This window comes from Bombus affinis, chromosome 13 (genome assembly GCF_024516045.1).
Source record: "Bombus affinis isolate iyBomAffi1 chromosome 13, iyBomAffi1.2, whole genome shotgun sequence".
NCBI lineage: Eukaryota > Metazoa > Arthropoda > Insecta > Hymenoptera > Apidae > Bombus > Bombus affinis.
The window spans coordinates 10,054,525-10,076,641 of NC_066356.1; the positions used below are offsets into that span (position 1 = coordinate 10,054,525).

The following is a 22,117-nucleotide window of genomic DNA, read 5'->3' on the forward strand; positions in this document are numbered from 1 at the left end:
TGTTATTTAATTGTTAGTTCGCTAACATGATATAATGTGGAATTAGATAGTAATTCGTATTACGTGGCTGAATATCTAATAATAAATTATAACAAATATTTCATTCGGCCTTGTGTCTTTATGGGGATAATTAGCACTTGTATTGATTAAATTTTACAGTGTTCCTGTGCGATATATGGAATGATTTACCACTTCTATTTATCTCAAATATCATTGTTATTTCAAGTAATAAGCAGAAATATTGCTTACCAAAGTTGCACGGTTGCAAGAATCTCACAACACGGTGGCAATAATTTTTTGACCCCCCGACACAGATGTTAGAAATATGTAGATATCTCCATTATTTCATAACAATTTTCTAGTAGTTTGTAATAAATTATTTTATATTCATTATTCATTAAATTCATTTATTTAAATTGCATATTTATTAAAATAATTCTGATGCGAGTCATTTTTTTACAGAATTCTAAAGGAGTTCCTTATAAGGAGACCAAAAGAAATCGAATTTTAAGAAGTACAATTTTGTAGATTAAGATCAAGATATTTTGCGTGTAGGAAATACGAACATTGTTATATTTACTTATTTTGTTTTATATTTACTTATTTTATTTACTTATTTTGTCCTAATACTATCTATATAACGCTATAATAATATCTATAATTTACGATTTGGCTTTTAATTTACATATATTTTAAATGATGTATAATCAGTAACTAAATGATCGAAGTATCAAAGGTTGATTAAAGAATTATCGTGCTAAAGGAAACCTATTACAGATTTACAAATTTCTACTCTCTCTTTCTCTCTATTATATGATATAATTGATACGCTATTGCATTTATTCTACCATATACATACTAATTAATACTAAATTTTAGACAATTTAGAATTACTTTCGTATAACTACATATAAACTCGATACTATAACAATGAAATTGATATAAAAAAAGAACGCTTCATTGAAAAGTAAAGCTATGGGTAATGCCGATACTTTTGCTGCTGTAAGTAGTATGTGCATGCATAAGAGAAGATACAGTAAAATGAGAGAAAGTGAATAAGATACACGGTGTAGAGCGTATAGCGAGCTCATCTCGGTTTAAGAGGAGAGGGGAGATTACAGTGAACGGAGCAGCAACGTGTGAACACACACACAAGGTTTTCTACTTTTCTCCCCACCATCGTTCTCACCATTACCAATGTCATCCCGTAGGAGCGAACCGGCCGATAAAATGTGCGAGAACGATAAGTCAGTCAAGTGCGAGAACGCAGAGGAAGAGGACGACGACATGTTCGAACAAGATTTGCTGGAGGATGCCCAGTGGAAACGAACGCAGCAAAACACGTTTACGAGATGGGCGAACGAGAAGCTGAAAACGGTGAACAGACAGATCGATGATTTGGAGTGTGATTTGTCCGACGGTCTTCTACTCATCAGTTTGATCGAGGTGCTCGCGCAGAAGAAGCTTCCGAAGCATAGTCATAAGCCCGTCTTTAGGTCACAGAAATTGGAAAATGTTTCGGTGGCGTTGAAGTTTTTGGACGACGAGGGAATAAGAATCGTTAATATCGGTGAGTGGCTGACATTCGTGTTTTGTTGTCTCAGTTAGGCTTCCCTCTGTTCCGCTTTTTTCTCCGTTCATATCATTCGTTTGTCTCATTCTCTTCTCTTTCTTCCCTTTCGAACGGAGAGGAAAGAAAGCAAAGAAAAAGAATAAGAAAATGAGATAGATCAAATTAACGAGTACGTGTGATACGTAGTTTTCTTTCATTGTATAAATATACATATACAGTGATTCTTACTAGTACACATGTAAAGCATATTTGACAGTACTTTAACTATTATTGTTATGTATATCTCGGTGTAATTAAGCGGATGTAATTGTTATCGTTTGTTCTATTAACAAATTTATTTTGTTCGACGATAGTATAAATTTTATTCATTCTTCACATTTAATTTTTAATGTTGAATATTACTATATTGGACTATATTGGAGATAGATTTTATACATATTAAATAATATATTATTCTTCCGTTGCAAAAATGTGCGGATAGAAATATACAATTACAATCATGATACTAAACAAGATGTAAGTAGGTAGGTATAGTATAGTGAGGTCGTAAAATCGGTTAGGAGTTCAAGTTTACATATCTCGAGAATCGAAACAAATAATTTGAGACATTTTGGAGGGCATAAGGGCTTAGAACCTCGTTCCGGGCCGTACGATGTTGCAGTTTCCTAATTTTATGTCATAAAATACCGTGTGAGCTGTTTCATTTTGTTTTGATTTTCGAGTTGAGACTTCGTCGATATATGTAGGTATCTCGCGTCGCATCTGTCAACTTGTATTTCGATCTAAAAATTTCACTTTCGAAAAGCCGTTGTAACTAAAAACTCAGTTAGATTCTTACAAGAAGTCGTACGTGACCAGCGATTAATTAATAACGTAGAAAAGACGTATCTCCTTACGTGACTGGCGATGAAGTGATAACACGAAAAGAAATATTTTTACGTGATCGGTCGTTTGTTCAGGTCATTACAAAATTTTGTGCGCGTCAAAATATTAATCAATGTAAAATATTAAGAAATACAATAGTTTCATGTTTCGTATATATTTTTGACACACGGAGAGAATTATGTTGCAGGAGGAAGTAAAATGGTTTTTTATATAAAAGTTTGAACGAGGACAATGTTATTATAGTACACATATTGTTATCGACGATTGTAAACGATATCTCAAGTTCTGTTTAACTCTATCAAATGTCATTACTTTCCTTTTTCTCTGGTGTAACAACGTTTAGCAAAACCAATTGTAAATTAATTTCTAATTGGGGTTAGGTTGGGGTTAGGTTAGGGGGGGGGGGTTCATTTCATGTTAGATAAATATACGTACGTATTTTCTTTGAAATACTTTAAATTATTAATGAACAGAGATAACGTAAAAATATAATTTACATTTCTTGTAATATGACTCATTGCAAGGAAGTAAAAAACACTTTCGCGCTTTATGAAGCTGCGCTTCTATTTGACTTAGTTTCTCTAACGGGTGGCTTGAATAGCATTTATACAGAAGTTTCATGGTTGTGATGGCTAGTTCCATAAGAGAAAGGAAAGTTCACATGAATATTGAAATTTTTCAATGCTAGATTTTTTGTAGAACAAGATATAATAATTAAAATAAAAATAAAATAAAGATAATTACACGGAATAATAAAAGATCCTCGAATCGATGATGCTTTATTGAAATATTTCAAAATCTGTAGGATAGGAATATAGCGATAGTTTTGTTACCTATACCTACTAAATATTTCTGAGAATTGGCAATTATATAAAACGTGATCCATCCATTCTTTATGATAGTCGTGAATCTTTAATTTCTTTCAAGGACTAATCTCTTCTAAGTATTTATAAGATATAAAAAGATTTGATATATGTAGGTATCAAGCCATACATATTTATTAGTATATTCGTTTAATTATTCTATACATCTTTATATATCTTATTTTATATATCTAAATAAATTATTTTATATATTTTATATATCTAAATAATTCTAAAAACTATAAATAGTTTGCTCTTGAAAGTGATTTTGGGAAGCGGGAAGAGGGAGTGAGAGGGAGACATGGAAAGTAGGCGGGAAGGCAGGTAGGTAGGCGCACGATGAGGTGAAGGTCATATTTGCTCAGGTACAAGGGACGTCATCTTTGCTTTCAGTTTGCGTACACCTATGCCAAACTCTTTCTCTCGATAAGATAGTCTTTTCTCAAAATTAAACAAATTTCGAGAGAAATACTCTTTAAACTTCTTGTCCACGTAATTCATTTTAATCGTAAACCAATTATGTTTTAGTCGTGTGTGTGTGTATATATATTTATAAATTATCGACTAAAAATGAAATCAGAAAACAAATCTTTTCGTTCGTTGTAATTGTACAATGTGTTAATTTAGTGGAAACATAACAATAACTGTCACGAGGATAAATGATAATGGCATTCTTTTCTGTCTTATAACTTATCAATACGTTCTTAATTTAAAATACAACTGGTTATCACGACATGGAATGTTTTACCCGCTTAGCTTCATGTATAATACGCGTTTGTACTGAAGTCATTCGTTTAAATTTATATTTGTCGTAACGTATCTGCTGTGGCATCATTTTAATTAATTATTTTGTTCATTCTGATAATTATCTTCATCGTACGATATTAAAGAAGACAATCTTTTGTTAATGAAATTTCTTATTTACATTTTTTCATTGCGCTGGATTTCTTCTTTTTATTCTTTCGTTTTACCTATAGTTTATCTATAACTAAATAAGTTTATCTATAACTGTTGCACTTTGCGATGTAGATAAATTTATCACCTACCCTTTACGATGAAGTAGAAAATAGAAACTTGCCCTTTCTAATTACCCGAAAGAATTTTATAAAAATAATCGAATGAGTGATATTTTTATCACATAAAAGTATTTCCTTGTGCGAGTTTAGAATTTCGTTGTGAAATGAATTTGTATATGTACGAAAGAATTAGCGTACATGCAAGATATTAGTATTATTATCTTATCTTCTACACAAACGTAGGAATTCGTTAAAAAATCCACTGTTTATATGTATTGAGTTGTCGATCACGCTTCTTCTCGAGTGCCCATGACGTTTTCCTCGACCGTATTCCGCGGCGAGTTTAGACGATGACGTCATTGGTGGCTAACCGGTTACGTCATGGATTGAACGCGCATTAGGAGCTCGTGCAGGAGACGATTTCCAAGCATCGCTGACTCCGTCCATTGCTTCATCTTACGTCTATCAAACATAATTGCTAAAAATGAGTAATTAGATTTTAATTCTAGACTGCCTATAGAAGTTCAGATTTGTATGATCTACAATTGAAGAAATAGGATAAAAGCAGACATTTGTTATCGTGTACAGTCGTCATGTGAATTTTTGCACATTATTTAAATTTCCCATAAACGCATAAACATCTTATGTCAATTAATTTATAATTACCAAATAATAATGGGAGAACTTGGAAGTTGGATGAAAATTTGGATGAAACACCGAGCCAACAAGTGAATAATGAGGATTGAATTAAACCACAATTATCGCCACGATTTTTTATATGCTATTTATGATGATCTTCGTGTACTATTTATGTCAACTGGAATCAGTTTTCTTGCGTTATGAAATTTCAGATCGAAACGAATTCTAAGTGTACTAACACATATGTGTATAGTACGTTTTTCCATGTTCTACAGTTTATTGGATAGTCCTAACACACTGTACACAGATACGAACTACATTTGATATAATTTCTCGAAATATACTCGTTATTATACCGGATCTGTGTAAATAGCAACCACGTAACACGAGATATTCTATTGTGTATAGTATGAATAGAGAAGTTTCTTTCGAAACAGAAGACTATTGTGTACGTGTAATTCTCACGTTTATAATTTGTTCAGTTATATTTGACAATCATTTTCTTGTTTATTTTAATTAGGTCAACATCTAAATAGATATATTTGTGAAGAGAAAAAAGGTATTCCAAGTCCTGTGAACATTCAAATACCAAAATGTTACATTGAAATTTGAAGAATTAGGATTATTTCTTTGTTATACAATTCATGGTTTTCGTCAATTGCTGTATATCACATTCAGCGACGTAGAAAATTCTTATCTAATTTTAATCGAACCGACAAGGTTGCGAACGTATTTTCCTGAAAATAAATTTGTCAGATACTCAGGTTACCGCGAAGTTGCCAAAATTGATTAAAGCGAATGCAATTACCGTGATATTGATTCAAATGGTACTCTATAGTTGTCTCATTTCTAATATGAGAAAGAGGATGCAGTCGCCTAAAATATTTTGCACCAGTCATTACCATAATATATAGTTTTCCATTTGCTCCTTTGTTGTTTGTACGGCAGCACTGTCGTGCTAAGAATATCAACTCTGATTCGTCCATATTTTTGCTTGTAAAATACATTTATTCGGTGTCAATTGGAAATTGTAGTAAATATATTTACGAGTTGTTTTCTATGTTGGCATCGCAATCAAAATCTAAAGGTTGTAAAGTTTGAAGCGATAGAAATTCATATGACTCATCGCCGAAGATAAAATTAGAGCGTGATTAAAAAAAATTTTGCGAACTGTGTAATCGCGAATATTGATTACGTCTGACAAGCTATTATGACATAGCGTACGCATAATATATATATTTATGGATATACCAGGTGACACAATCCCTTTATAAAAATATTGAAGTTGACGTTGTCTAATCAGCGTGGTATATCTTGTAATAAAGTACAGCGAATCATGGCTGACGTGATCTTAAATAAAATAAATAATAGATAATATAAAGTATGGTGAATATAACAAATGACTATTTTTCTTTTAGCTGTACCTCGCATCAAATGCAGTTACTTTCTTTCGCAGAACTAGCGTTGATTCATTTTGATGTGTAAGCGTCATTTTTTAGTCATTGTATCACTGTATGGCTATTCCTGGTCGGAAATGTCAGAAATGTGTCTGCACGTATTTCATATCTGTTCGTAAAATCCTCTTTGAAGCAGGTTTTCAATTAAACATAAATTTTGTATCTTCAAATATGAAAAGAGATGGATTTAATAAAATCGAAATAAATTGAAATAAACAAAAAATATCGTTTATTACACACATAAATACATAGAAGCAAATGTCTTAAAGAACAAGACAGAATATTTCGTGAATTATCAGGTTCCCGACTAATAAATATACATATTTTTTAATATAGAATTCTCTCATTTCTTTACAAAAAATTATTTACAAGTTGAATAGTTTCATCGGTGAATGCCTTATTAAGAAATCAATGTTTTATTACATACTGAGCTCGAAACAGAAAAATAATATGTTAAATTTATCGTAGATTATATTTTACACTGATCGTGTGTGTATAGTGGTATTAGCTACCGTCCCTGACCGTGATAAGAGCTCGGTGGTTTCTCTCTTAAGTCAATATTGATATAGACAACAACTATTTCTTTCTTCTTATTTAACAGACCTATCTTTTCTCTTTTCTTTATTTCAAATTAATCCATAAGTGGTATGAAAATCTATCCCAGTGAAAACGAAATTACAGTCTGTATTTCAAAGATTATTTCTAGTTTTATGATTTACAGTCTTATTGATCCAACTTTAATCAAATATTTGTCGAAAACGTAATTTTGTTTCCAACGTTACAATCTATGAAGATAATCGTTGTTATTTCTGTATTTAGAGGTAGGATCACAATAGCTATTATTTTATTCTTTGGATAAATCTATCATATCGTTCTGAGCCGAAGAACCTTTATTACACTTTCCTACATGGACTAGGGATAAACACCAAAAGAATATCTTAAACCTATCGATTAAATCTATCGATTATATCTAGAACTATCTTCTAGTTACTATTTATTGTAACTAGCGCATCTGTATATGGACGGCGAGCGCGAACTCACGTTGTCGTTTTCAACAATAATTATAATAATAGTGGACATTTATCTATCCTTTTTCTTGGCGTAAAATTAAAGAAATGTATCTATTGCGAATTAATTTTCTATATCGCATTCGTCATTATTCCTAGTCTGCATCTAGTATTTCAAAATGATTTTACAGATTCAACGGATATCGTGGATTCTAAGCTCAAGTTAATCCTGGGTTTAATATGGACCCTAATTTTACACTATTCGATATCGATGCCTCTCTGGAATGGAGAAGAGGGTTCTCAAGCAGAGGGACCAAAACAAAGACTCATCAAGTGGATCAAGAACAAAGTACCAGAATTGTCAATCGGTAATTTCACTACTGACTGGAACGATGGCCGTGCTATCGGTGCTTTGGTAGATGGAGTTGCGTCTGGTCTTTGTCCTGATTGGCACGAGTGGAATAAAAATGACGCAATTCAAAATGCATCGGAAGCAATGCAATTAGCGGATGATTGGCTGAATATACCTCAGGTAAATGCTATAATGCTTGTTATGTTGTTTAAGGAAAATTTGTAAAAATATATATCGGAAAATTTTTTACGCTTCTCTATCTCCATCGTCTATTGTATTTACTTGTATTTACTCTGACTTTTGTTCCTTCTTTCTGAACTTTTATTAGCTGTTCTGTTTTATTATCTTTCTTTACTTACGTTTAATAGTTTCGTCTTTTCGCTGTTAAATAATAGTTTCATAGAGCTACGTGATAAAGTAATAATAAAGTTCATTTTTAGAAATCATTCGTCGTTTTATTCGTTCTCGTTCTAATTTAAAATTATTTGCAGCGATGAGAAAAAGATTGTAAATATTTTATTTGGTGCAATGGGACTAGTTTTAGAAATTAAATATATCAGTATAGTAAGGATATTAAATTGCAACGTGATACGTGATACGAAAGCGAATGAAACGATTACAGAAAAGCAAACTAACTGCTTTACTATTTAATTCTGTCATTCTTTTACATAGCTCATCAAGCCGGAGGAAATGATTAATCCAAATATAGACGAAATGTCAATGATGACATATTTGAGTCAATACCCTAACGCAAAACTAAAACCAGGAGCACCTCTTCGACCACGTGTCAATCGAAATAGGTAAGTCGACGAATAAATTCCCTCATCGATTATTTGTTATACGATAAAGCCAGATTTCATGAAATGACAGTCAACTTTTATCATATCGTATCGCGCGGAGAAGCTTTTCATGTCAAAATGTTTAATTGAAAAATAATTAAGAAGTATAAATTACAATAGAGTAGGCATCTGAACGTAGAAGCAAAAATGTAAATTATTTCTTCTATATTTAGTCTCACGTATAAATAGAGAGAGTGTAAATGTTTTAATGACACAAAGTGGTATAATTAATCAATCTATTTTATTTTCCGGTTGCAGTATCCCGCCGCCGCGGTAAGTTACGTAAATATCGTGTTTTCTTGCATCTTTCATAGTCATTCATATTTTTTTTTTTATAATAAAATAATAGTTATGCATAGTTTGGCGCAATTAATTTCTGGCTATGCAATTCAAAGATTGTAACAACTTTGTTTTCTATTGTTCCCTAATAGACCACTTTAAATCATTCGGCTAATTAAAATTCGCAATTAGCTAAATTTATTGGTATGCAACACATACTATTTTCTAAGGCAATGAAAATTAAAAAATTGCATCCTTCTTATACAGAACAGTTATTATTGTAATTAAGTGTAAAAACTTTCGAATTAGTATAACAAATTCTGTACTTAAATAGTTTTTCCTCAGTCTGCTTAAATATAAGCTATTGTTGTTTCTTTTATTTTATCGTTTCGTTTCTTTTATTTTCTTTTATCCTGTTTATTTTAATTATAATAAACTATGTTTTTCTTTTAAAGAAAGAATTAATTTAGAACGTAAGCTTTCAATGTGATTCTTTATTTTCTGTATATTATTATTTTTTATTTTCATTCTTTATCTTTCGTGTATTAATTAAATTTTTTATTTCCTGCAGAGTACGTGCTTACGGTCCTGGTATTGAACCAAGCGGTCTAGTCATCGGAGCACCAGCTAATTTCACCATAGAAACATTTTCTGCCGGTAAAGGAGATGTCGAAGTTATTGTGGAAGATATTCAAGGAACTAAACTTCCGGTGAGAACAATTTTCCGTAACATAAACATTTTTCAATCACTAAAACACTTATATTTATGGCTATGGCTCGACTATGGTTTTTAATCCATTTATAAAAAATTTAAAAATGTAAAAATGCACATAGTGCGTGTTATTACATAAATGTATAAAATACCTAAAATAGGATATTTGTTACGATTTAATTATCGAAACGAATCTGTATTTCAATTCTACTTCTTGAGGTGCATTTATAAAAATACAAGTTTCCAAAAAAATTCGCAATTTAATTATAGTTCATCGGGAAATTTAAAGAATCTACAACTAAACGTCCAAATATTTTTATATTATATAATTTATAATCGCTACGTGCGCTACAATTGCAACGTCACGTACCCATTTATCTACTTGCCATGTATAATGTGGTTGACCACCATTCCGGAAATTGCTACATTTGTATCATAATCATAAATTGATTACAAGCCAGGATACACGTGATGTAATAGTTTATTCTTACTTCTCTACATTTCTTTTCTTTTTTGCAACAGTTACAGCACTCGAATTAATTGAAATTCATTTTATTACAACCTTGATATAAAAATATGTAACACGATTTTTATGCATGATTTAGTAGATAGATAACTCTATTTTACTGCCTTTCAGCCTTGAAAAGAGGGTTGGCACGTAGTTATGCCTACAAAATCAATATAGGACGTTATACGAATATTTAATATACAAATACTTATACTATAAATACTTGAATTTTAAATGATACAGGATTTAGTATACTCTTACATTAGATTAGATTTCATAGTTATTAATAACATTACGAATAAATAGATTTATACTAATAGGATTAATATAACACGCTTATTCGTGATAAATCTGATATATCGTGTGAAATGAAAGAATTCTTTAAAATATATGTTTATATGTTAAATTGGAAGAAGGATTTGCTTAATTTATACAGCGAAATGTTTCAGATACGAGCAATTAAGATAATAAGAATAGAATGGAGATTCTAATTTTGGCACGATTAGTTCAATTGTTAGTCAGTCAATCACACGTTGGCACGTACAAGCTTTGCTACACGAGAAACATGGATAAATGTACATTCGTATAAATTATACTTCTAACAACTACAGCTTTCCAATAAATACTCGCAAGTTTATAAATTAAAATAGGCTTTTAATTCAATCCGTGATTTTATAAGATTATGCTTTAAGCAGCTATTCTGATTCAGAATGTTACTTGTTTAGGTGTTTGGGATTTTTTTTTAAAAAAAGTCTTCAGCTTCTTTTTATCGATCTTTACCACACATATTTATCAACGATCGGAGGATATTCATCGATTTTTTCAAGTGAGAATAATCAGAATTCCGCAAGTTACGTGTTATTAAATAAAGTGCTGATAGATCTGTATGCAAAAGACTGATAAGGAAAGTCTTATGACTGCTTTGGGAATAGATTTACAAAAATATTCAAAATAATGGTATTTTAGATCGGAATATTCCGTTAAGATGTGCCAATGGGTTGTATCATTGAAAAGAATGAATATGAATATCATTTCAATTTTAATTTATAAAGCTAATTAAATGGTATTTTAATTGCAAATAAATTTTTTAATCTTATCTTGATAATCAAATTTAATTTAATTTAATTTAAATAATTTCTCTTCCTTAAAGGTTGATATCAAGTTCAACAAAGACAAAAATCTCACCTATTCCGTGTTATATACTCCGAAGACGCCATCGCCGCATAAAGTAAAAATACTGTACGCCGGAAGAGAAATTCCAAAAAGTCCATACGTGGTGAATGTAGAAACACCAGCGGCTGATCCTAGCAAAATTATAGCAAGTGGGCCAGGATTACAGGCGGATGGAGTCTCAGTCAACAGACCTACTTTCTTTGATATATTTACGAAGACTGCTGGACGTGGCGCGCCAGTAGTTACAGTCTTTGACGAACAGGTATATTATTAAATAACATATAGGTCTTAACAATGTAATTAATATAATACCAATAGTTATCAATACAGAATAATGAAATATTAATTACTAAATAGAATTTAATAGAATCGAATTCAAAAGAATTTTAGAATTTCATACAGAGAACACCTATATTGCGCAGTAGAATTCGATTACACGATATAAATAATTTTGTAAACGTAAAAATTACGTCTAATCCACTAATTACCTCATCTCTGGGATAAATTTGTACAGCCTTGGAGTCGTATAACAAAGAATGGGTCCCTAGCAACTTTCACCGAATCTGCTCCTCAACTCTTATTATCCATAGCCATGCGACGCACTGCTCATACAAACGAAGGTTTTTGCCCTAGTATTTATAAATTTTAGCTTAACAAGATCCAATTATATGACAATTAATTTCGATTATACGAATCCTATTATTCGACTGTTCGGTTATCCGATACTGTGATAGTAAATAGATAGTGTTACAGTACAGTATTGGAGATGAATTTGTATTTAGTTAATTAGTCATTAATGATTATGGACAAGCATCAGAATTTTTAAAGGCAAGTCTGTAGGGCAGAGGTATGAGTATGAGCGGTGTTGGACAGAGAAGGTGATAGGTGCGTTTGTTCGTATTCACTGACTTCTCATTCGTTGAACGGACTGTGGATTCGACATTTAAATTAACATTGCCCATGAAAATAATTAGCAGTATAAGCAACAGTTTTTACACACAGTCGAGAATATGCATTATCATTGTATGAATTAGTTTATTTTTCTGTTAATTGAACGATTTTCATTACATGTTCTAACTACCTGTTACGAATTCTGTTTTGTAGGGATCAAGCGTACCTTTCAAATTACGCCAAACTCTACCAGAAGTATGGAGGTGCGAATACACCCCTACCGAAACTGGTTTACACACGATAAACATGTCTTTTGCTGGCAAACCGATACCTGGTAGTCCTTGTAATGTTAACGTAGGTTCGACGTCAGATGCTAAGAAATGTAAAGCTTATGGACGAGGATTATTACCGAATGGAGTTCGTGTTCAAGACGATGCGGATTTCGTTATCGTCACAAAGGATGCCGGTGAAGATGTGCTTGGGGTTAAAGTTATTGGTCCCGGAGGAGTCAATCAACCTGTTCAGTAAGCAATTTTATCCTCTTGATAAAATCTTGATTAAAAATTATTTATTAGAATTCGCGACGAAGAAGATATACAAAAGATGTATTTAGTCTAACGAACATGATCAAACTGGTAGGCTTATTTCTTTATGATCTTCGAATTAATCGAAGTTGCATGGCTTTGATTTTCGCGGAACAAAGCCAAACAAATTTCACACACAGATTTGTACATCAATTTCTACTTAATCGATTGGTTATTAATAATTATTGAATCGATCATTGGAACTAAAGTGACTGCTAATTCCAGCTAATATTTAACTTCCACAAATATAATTTAATTCCATGTAATAATAGAAGTACCTTTAGGCTCTATGCTGTAAATGACACTCGAAAAAAATTGACATATTAATTAATATAACATAAATTGTACGCGAGTTCAATGTACAGATTCAAGCTGAGTACATTTGCATCGAAAGTTTCTACACTTTTACAGATGCAATTCGAGGTTCAAATGGTGTAAGAAGTAAAGTTGATTGTTCAATTAGGAATATGCAGCAGCAAAACTTCGTAAATTAATACTCTTAATTGACCTTTTTCTTTTGACTTTTATAATTGATTTTTTTGGCCGATTTATGGACTTCAAAGCATCACTTGTATATATATTTTTTTTCCAGAATGGTTAAAGTTGACCAAAAAACGTACAAGTGCAATTACACACCGCTAAAAGAGGGACGATACGTGGTGATGATAACGTACGGCGGAAAAGAAATTTACAAGTCACCGTTCGAGGTGAACGTTGGTCCTTACAAGGAATCAGCGATCAAAGCTTATGGCCCTGGCCTTCACGGTGGTATAGTCGATCATACAGCCAAGTTCATTATAGACACACAGAGGGAAACCGCTGGTCTTGGATTCGCGATCGAAGGACCTTCGGAAGCGAAAATCTTCTGTCACGATAACGGCGATGGGACAGGCGTCATATCCTACTTACCAACTGCACCAGGCCAATACGCGGTTCACATTCGTTGCGATAACGAGGATATTCCGAAATCGCCCTACATCGTGAATATTTTGCCGAAAGAGGACTTTGATCCAGACAAGGTCTGATTTTCATATATTCCTGGTCCTTCGGCTTTCGATCGTTTTCTAATATAACAGTATTGCACTCTTTTTGTTTTAATCGATCTTAACGTTGCTTTGACATAGAAAGTCATCAGCAACGCTCGTTCATGCCTAAATTATTAACTCGCAATTGGTATTGCTGGATAGATGGCCATTCAGTTTACATTGGATTAAAGTTTCTTAATTGTGGAATATTTCATTTCCATTTATACGCTATATGTTGAAGAATACCATTGATAAACCTTGTCAATTAAAATACGTGAAATATACGTGGAATTAAGGAAGCGAAGATTATGTTAATTCTTTTATTACAACGATGCTAATTGAGGGTTAATTAAAATTTTGCTAGTTATTCTTATTTGTTCCGACATCTTTTCTTCATCGCTTCTTCGGTGCACACCTGAAATCGTTTCGATGAACCGAGTGAATGAACGACGAGTGATTTAACAAAGTATAATTTGCAGGTTGAAGTGTACGGTCCGGGAATTCAAGCGGAGACTCTTCCTGTTGGGAAACCGACGAATTTTACGGTGGACGTAAAGAAAGCTGGACAAGCACCGTTGGAAGTAGTTGTTCAGGATATTCAAGGAAAGGATGTACCCGTTCGATTGGAGGATAATCACGATGGCACAGTGCAATGTCACTATACTCCTACGTCTGCATCAAATCACGTTATCATGGTGAGGCATTGAAAATTTTGACAGATGTAACGTTTCGATATTGTATAAAATATCGCTTAATCGTAAGACGAGTTAATACGTGAGATAAGATAAGAATAATATAAATATATAAAAGGATATTTTAATGCTTAAATGACAAGATGGTGAAGTATACCTTGGAAACTATAGAAAATACAGAAGAATGCTTCGTACGAGATCTGTAGATGGACGAAACTGAAATAGGAAAAGAGATATATGGATTAATTCTACTGCGTTTGTTGATTTTAGTACTTTATCGATGCTAAATGTTCTTTGAGAAAGGCCAAACACTTGTTCACAATTGATCTGATTCATAAAGAATTCCATACGTCGCTTTGATCTTACGATATCAAATTATAACTCAAAAAATTGGCGGAATTTTACGAAATAGCAAATACCAGGGAATAAAGACGATGATAAATGTTGTATTAGAAAGTACTTAGATATATTTAACTATGCGTTAGGAATAAGATGAATTATATACATATTTAGAACACAAAAATATAAATAAAATTGATATTAAATAATTATATGATAATATTCGTAGGTTGTTTACGGTGGCGTAGCTACGAAATACTCTCCTTATCGAGTAAAGGTAGAAGAACCCTTAAATGTCGCGATGCTATCAGCATATGGACCCGGACTCGAGAAAGGGGTCAAGTCGAACATACCAACGCATTTTATCGTCGATTGTCGCGAAGTTGGGACAGGTGAACTTCGCGTGAATATAAAAGATTCTGACAACAAAGAAATTCCATTTTCAATTTCGGACAACAAGGATGGCACGCATACTATCACTTACGTAGCACGAGAACCAGGAACTTGCTCCGTAAATTTGAATTATGGAGGGTTGAACGCACCTCAGTGCCCGATTAAAGTGAACGTTGAATCGCATATCGATATCTCCGAGGTCAAAGTGGAAGGTCTTGCTCAAAGTAAGTATAAAATTACCTATTTATCATGCCTATTATTATGTCTATGTCTAATTCGTTGTAATTCGATAATTATGAATATTACGATTAATCTAATTTATTATACTCCGAATAGGGAAGATTGATAATATTTTTTAGGACAAAATCGTCAGGTTAAAACGATAAATATGCACGAAAGCACTGAAATAGATCCTTATAGAAATTTTTCCAACACTTTTCTTGGAAAACTTTCTTTTTAGTAATAGTTCGGTCAAATACCAGTGCATTTAGGCTATGGTTACAGTGGATGCGTGTTCTGAGAAACTCGATACGTCAAAGCAATCAAATTCTTAAAAGTGTATGCCTTTTAGTCCTTAGATGTTTCGTTGGAACAGCAGTTTGTCGGAACACGCAACCATTCCTTCACGATATTGTTAAAAAATCTCTAAAATCTCAAAGTTTCTAAATCTTTAAAATGTATCGCTACGAGCTATACACAGTGTACGATTTCGATTTATTATTATAAATAATAAATTCGAGAAGCACTCTGGTTGAAAGAGAATTGTTTTATAGTAGCGTTACAGGAGATTGAGAGTGTCATAGTCAGACAAGCGCAGGATGATAGAATATCAGACATAGGCCACGCATATCTTTTTTGGCTACACTCATCGCCCTATCTTTATAGTTTTGTAAATGTTCATATCGTGAATTCGATGCTCGTATCTAAAATCTCTTAAAGATTAGGGAAGAATCTCTGAGCGAGTCGAATAAGAAATATAAGCGAGTTAGTAAGCGATCGTAACGTTTACGTCGGTCTATGCAGGTCGTCTGTTTCCACTTAAGCAAACGAAACTCTATCAATCACATGCTAATTATCTGTTCCAAGTAAGTACAGTATGAAAAGAGCATAGCATGACTTAACGAATTCACAAAAAAAAAAAAAAAAAAAAAGAAAACACGCTACAGAGCAAGACTTTGCAAAAGAGATCTGGCCTTCCTCAAGAATATCGGTTCTTATCACCACTGACTACTCTCATCGTGATCGCTAGTCACTTTGGAAGGTGCATGCGATCTTAAACTTATAATTAAGAAAGATAAAAGGTAGAGCAGAAAATGGGAAGAAAACTAAACAATTCGAAACTAAATCCATGTCACAGCGGCTCCAGTGAACAGCTTGCAGCAGTTCCTCGTGATAACTCAAGACGCGGGCAAGCCAGCGGATTTTCAGGTGACGATAACCGCACCTTCGGGCAACCGTATCAAGGCACACGTGATACCAATTCGCGAAGGCTATCTCGTGAATTTTACGCCGACAGAACTAGGCGAATATCTATTGGGGATTAGTTTCGGCGGAGTGCCGATATCCAACCAGCCGTATCGATTGACCTGCGTGCATGGCTCGGATCCTGAAAAGGTCCGAGCTTCTGGGCCAGGTTTAACCCACGGAATAATAAACAAACCGGCTGAGTTCGTGATCGATACTCGCGGAGCTGGACAAGGCAATCTCGGTGTGACGGTCGAAGGTCCCTGCGAAGCTGCCATTAATTGTCGAGATAATGGCGATGGAACGTGTTCCGTTGCGTACTTACCTACGGAAGTTGGCGATTATGGTATCAATATTACCTTCAATGAGAAGCATATTCCTGGCTCGCCTTTCCAGGCGATCGTTGTAAAAGACGTCGATGTGTCGAAGATAAAAGTCACTGGGACCGGCATTCAACCAAACGGTATCGTTTGTCGTGCTTTTGCAAGGTTCCGCTTTTATTAACAGCAGGAGTGTTCCGGGTGTTTTCTTTTGCGTGTGTAGTGTGCTATAACGTAGGTACATATTAGGTGGATCTTGAGACGGATGAAGTATATTTCGGAGAAATTTCCTTTTACCAAAGCAACAATGACTCGTTAATTTGTTTACCGATGTCGTTGAAACCGATCGATGCTTTAATCCTTTTAAGCCTATGACAATTTTACGTTTCATCTGCTGGATAATTTTATTAACCTAAAGTAGAAAATTTACTGGCGCTTCTGAATATATTTCTAAACGAGCCTTATCGTTATTATTAAATCTGTTGTTATTAAACATAATATTACCTACATTTTTAGGAACGTAGTTTCTTTCTCAGATATTTCTTCTTTCTCTCCTTGAAAATTTGCGACCATTTTTCCAAACAATAGTCTTTTTCAATTGTTAATAATAAATCAAATTAATCGCAAATAATTCGTGCGTCTTTTATCCAAGATAAAGGTGAATCATCGAAATGTATTTCATCCAAATTATTATTCAACGTAACTTGGGTATTTTTGTTTGTTCATCGATTTTGTGATAGTGTTTATGCTGCAACTTATGACAGAGATGCATATTACACAGTTTGATACATAGAAAAAGTGCACTGTATGCATGCTTTGTGGTATTTTGAATTTTTTTTTGTTGCTTATTAGAGAAATTCATTATACCGAGATATTTTATATAAATTATAATTATAATTTATTACGTAAATCATATATGAATACCAAGGATATTCTTTTCCATCGAAAATATAGCAAACGAATATGTAATTGCTTAGGATTTCCATCAGATACACTTTTGTCGAATATATACGAGTCAGGTCCTTTTTTGTTATGAAAAATTCCGGAATTTTGTATAAAAGGAATTTTTTATGTTTGCGAATTCGATCCAAATCTCCTTCCGAACATTCTATTAGAATGTATGATATTACCGAGCTTTTTTACTCATGTCATTTTTTCTCTAAATCAATTCTGAAGTTATCAGACAGTTAACTAGTAATTATTCATATATTTTTGCTAATTCTTAAATAGCAAATTACGCTTGTTTAAATTAATCCTTCCATACGTTATCCATACGTTGGATTATCCACAGAAGCTTACATCTCCTGTCGTAGTTCTTATTACCTTATCTTTGACAAGTGTTTTTTTCAAATTCATTTGATTATTATTTGAGTTTTGAATATTTTTAGTAGCACAGAAAGAAAATTACACTGTTTATAAGTTACAAGCAGTGGACACCTGTGCATTGTTTAGTGCGCCACGTTCGTTGTTAATATCTTTTTTAGAAGTTATGTTTTATATTTTTCACATGTTTCAAGATACATACACGAAGCTATAAATATAGCTTCTAACTATTTAAGCCTATTTTTCTGATTACTATTATATATTTTTATTTCTTTAAGTATTGAATTATCCTACACATTTGTGTAAATAGTTCACGAGTGTTTGCCACGAAATTTCAAAAAACTGCAACTTTTCTTAATCTGTTAAATTATACATAATAAATATACGTATTGTAGTAACATATTTTCGACAAATTTCAGGTCCATGCGTAAATCATGCAACGGAGTTCACAGTGGATGCTCGAGCGCTTCCAAAGGCGAAGAACGACCATGACAAACTTTCCTGCATAATTAACAATCCCAGTGGCAATACGACTGAGAAAGTGATTGCTTTACAAAGGGACGGAACTTATTGCGTCAGTTACAAGCCATTTGAAGAAGGACCTCATACTATAGACATACGTTATGACAACATTCCAGTTCCTGGTTCACCCTTCACAGTTAACGTTAAATACCATAGCGATCCTAGCAAATGTAAAGCGTATGGACCAGGTTTGAAAAAAGGATTCGTGAATAAGTACAACACGTTCGTCGTAGAAACGAAAGGTAAAATTCTCAGAGACAAAACCAGCAAATTTCACTGATTTACCTGTACGAGTAGTACCGATTTGGTGACAAAATAATTTCGCTTTTGTGGCTATGCACTTACACATACATGTCCATACATTAGCTTTGGAAGCTTCTTTATGTCATCTTCATACAGAAAAAAGTTAATTTTGATTGAAAATATTTGCTCCTCGGTCCTCGATCGACTGTCTATGGTAATCTGATGGTATCGTCTCTGGAACATAGAAGGGAATTTCAATAGAACTTTATTAGTCGCATTTACACATTTTTCAAATTTATGTAACTTAATCGACCGATGATGAACATCTCCTAACTACATTGTCTTTTATTTCTGTCATGGTTCTCTCTTCTGCTTACTTATTTCGTTAGTTGAATTAATTTGTCATATTTAAATCAGTTTTCGACTCAACTACTAGTCGAATTAATTTATAACTATGTATAAAATGATTTGTAAATGTTTAGATGCTGGAAACGGCGGATTATCTCTATTAATGGAAGGCAACGACTACGCGCAGGTGACTTGCAAACGAAACGACGATGGCTATTGCACAGTGGAGTATTTTCCACCGTCGCCGGGTGACTACGAAATATCCATCAAATTTGCCGAACAACACATTCCTGGATCCCCTTTCCAAGTCCAAGTCGTGGATGACATGCAAGCGAACAACGTGACTGCCTACGGCGAAGGCTTGGAAGTAGTAAGAGAAAATATATCGACGAAGTTCATGGTGAATACCTCCAAGTGCAATCCAGCACAACTGAATGTCACGCTGAAGACCAACAAAGGACGAGTTCAGAAACCAATAATCAAAAACTGTGGAAATGGATTATTCGAAGTTACATATCAACCACCATCTCCTGACAGTGATCTGCAAGTTGGAGTTATTTTCGATGGAGAAGATATTCCAGGAAGTCCCTTCAAACCGAAAGTTCTGCCCACTGTAGAGCCAAATAAGGTTGTTGTCACGGGACTTGGCGTGGCACCTGTTTGTACCGCATCTTTTCCCGTTGATTTCGTGGTAGACACCTCCGAAGCTGGTTACGGTGATCTGGAGGTTCAAGTATTGGTAAGTAACGAATCAATGTTATACCGCCTGTGTTATTTATTGTTGTTTATTGTTGTTTTATCCATGCCTCTCCACTTTGCATAGCTTCCGATTACATCTACAGTTTATATTATGTTACATATCACTTGCTTAACACGTTCAAGCTTTTTCATACGCACCTTCTCTAATTTGCATTTTGTTCCAGTTTTCGTTAAGTCACATTTTTATAAATTAAAATTGGGACCATAAATGGAGCGAATAACGTGTTAATTAATCTTATCTAACAGTCTTACGAAACCTTATTATCTTGGAACTATCTTATTTTAGAATCGATGATAGCTATTCTTTAAATCTTTCAAGAAAGATTCTTAAAAATAATATAGAAAATGACGCGATAACACGGAGTATAAGGATACTCAAATTTGAACAAGTAAATTGAATATAACTTTTTAAATGAGATATGCAATCCCACTTACAATAGCTTCATGGTGACATCAGAAATATTATACATCTTGAAGTAGTTTGAACAAAATATATCCTGTTATGAATAAGAAAATACGAGGTTTCGTTAAAAAAAATTATCTTCACATTGAAATATCCTTCGTGATTCTGTCGAGAACAAAATTATTTATGCCAAATATCGTACCTCTTTGTAACAATTTTTATATTATATAAAAACACTTTCTTGACAATTTTAGTCACTTGTATAATTTGAAGTACATTTAAACTGACGATTTTTCTTGAATTTTAATATTAAATTACGTCTAGGGACCAGATCAGGTGCCTCGTAAGGTCGAAATTCAGGATCTTGGAGACGGGAAATATAAGGCGACTTATTTGCCCGATGACTGCGGCCGTTACAAGGTCAACGTTAAATACGGCGACAAAGAAATACCAGGATGCCCAATAAACGTTCAGAGCGTGTCCACCGGCAAAGCTGAGAAATGTAAAATCAAAGAGGGTATTCAACGTACTTTGGCTCAGGGTGAAGAGTACTGTATCACCGTGGATACCGAAAATGCAGGACGTGGTGCAGTGACCTGTCGCATACGATCTACTTCTGGAAGGTAAGCGAATTTCCATTTAGAATAATCGGATCGTTTATTTTAGAAATGGAGCAGGCTCATTTTTTGAAAAAATTCAGGAGACGAGGAATTTACATAATACGTACATTCAGGTGAACTTTTTATTTATAAGCAATTCACGATTTAAATCGTTTTAAACATTTTCACTTTGTTTCAATCAAATTCTAGTTGCTATTATTTATTTGAACGAAAATTCGTTGATAAATTAAACTGCATAATCATTTATTTTAGAAGCTGTGTATATTTAAGCACAGAAAGAAGTGGATTTTTCGATAGATGAAAACGCGAACAATTGAATATCTGGAAATAAAGGAAGATGGACTTACACCACTTTCCAAATAAATGGTTCAATCAACGAAGAGCGTTGAGGCTGAATCGTTCGAATTTAGGCAAAAATAACTTTATTGGAATTTAGACGTGCATTATCGTATTTCTATTCATTGGAAAGAACTCCATCATTTCTACACGATAACTCTAACAATCGTTCGTTTGTTTTGCTAATATTTAGTTTATAGAAATCATGTAGATGCATTTATTATTAAGTGAACATTAATCATCCGGTTGATGTTGACGGCGAGTAAATATTAGTCAGTCACGAAACTCTCGAAGAATCCCTTGTGTTTGAAATATTGGCATTTATCCGACATGTTATCGCCTTAGTAAATAAACGATTTACGTTTTGGCACAAAGTAGCGGCTAGTGTCATTTAAAGTAATAGCAGAAATGCCAGTCTTGACATCTCTAATTGCCAATAGAAACATTAATATATCGCGTTTCATTATTGACGTTTCACATGAACACTATCTTGAATTAACTCATTTTGCACATCGTGTACATGATTATACATAAAAATTATAGAATTCCCTT

The 22,117-nt window shown here is 33.3% G+C and overlaps 1 protein-coding gene across 5 annotated transcripts in view; it reads left to right on the forward strand.

Moving 5' to 3' along the window:
* Window positions 1-1,182: 1,182 nt before the first annotated feature.
* Window positions 1,183-22,117, forward strand: part of LOC126923579 (filamin-A) — a 47,872-nt gene continuing 26,937 nt past the window's right edge. The window contains exons 1-14 of one of the 5 annotated variants that reach the window (XM_050737158.1): window positions 1,183-1,570; window positions 7,632-7,972; window positions 8,465-8,592; window positions 8,890-8,904; window positions 9,482-9,620; window positions 11,281-11,565; window positions 12,408-12,718; window positions 13,371-13,797; window positions 14,283-14,498; window positions 15,064-15,451; window positions 16,585-17,154; window positions 18,754-19,098; window positions 19,582-20,186; window positions 20,934-21,232. In XM_050737158.1, coding sequence (XP_050593115.1) covers window positions 1,198-1,570; window positions 7,632-7,972; window positions 8,465-8,592; window positions 8,890-8,904; window positions 9,482-9,620; window positions 11,281-11,565; window positions 12,408-12,718; window positions 13,371-13,797; window positions 14,283-14,498; window positions 15,064-15,451; window positions 16,585-17,154; window positions 18,754-19,098; window positions 19,582-20,186; window positions 20,934-21,232 — 4,442 coding nt within the window. In that variant the 5' untranslated portion in view covers window positions 1,183-1,197. Of the gene's footprint in view, window positions 1,571-7,436; window positions 7,551-7,631; window positions 7,973-8,464; window positions 8,593-8,889; window positions 8,905-9,481; window positions 9,621-11,280; window positions 11,566-12,407; window positions 12,719-13,370; window positions 13,798-14,282; window positions 14,499-15,063; window positions 15,452-16,584; window positions 17,155-18,753; window positions 19,099-19,581; window positions 20,187-20,933; window positions 21,233-22,117 lie in introns of those variants that run through there. The other 4 variants (XM_050737163.1, XM_050737161.1, XM_050737160.1 and 1 more) reach the window with 4 other exon arrangements.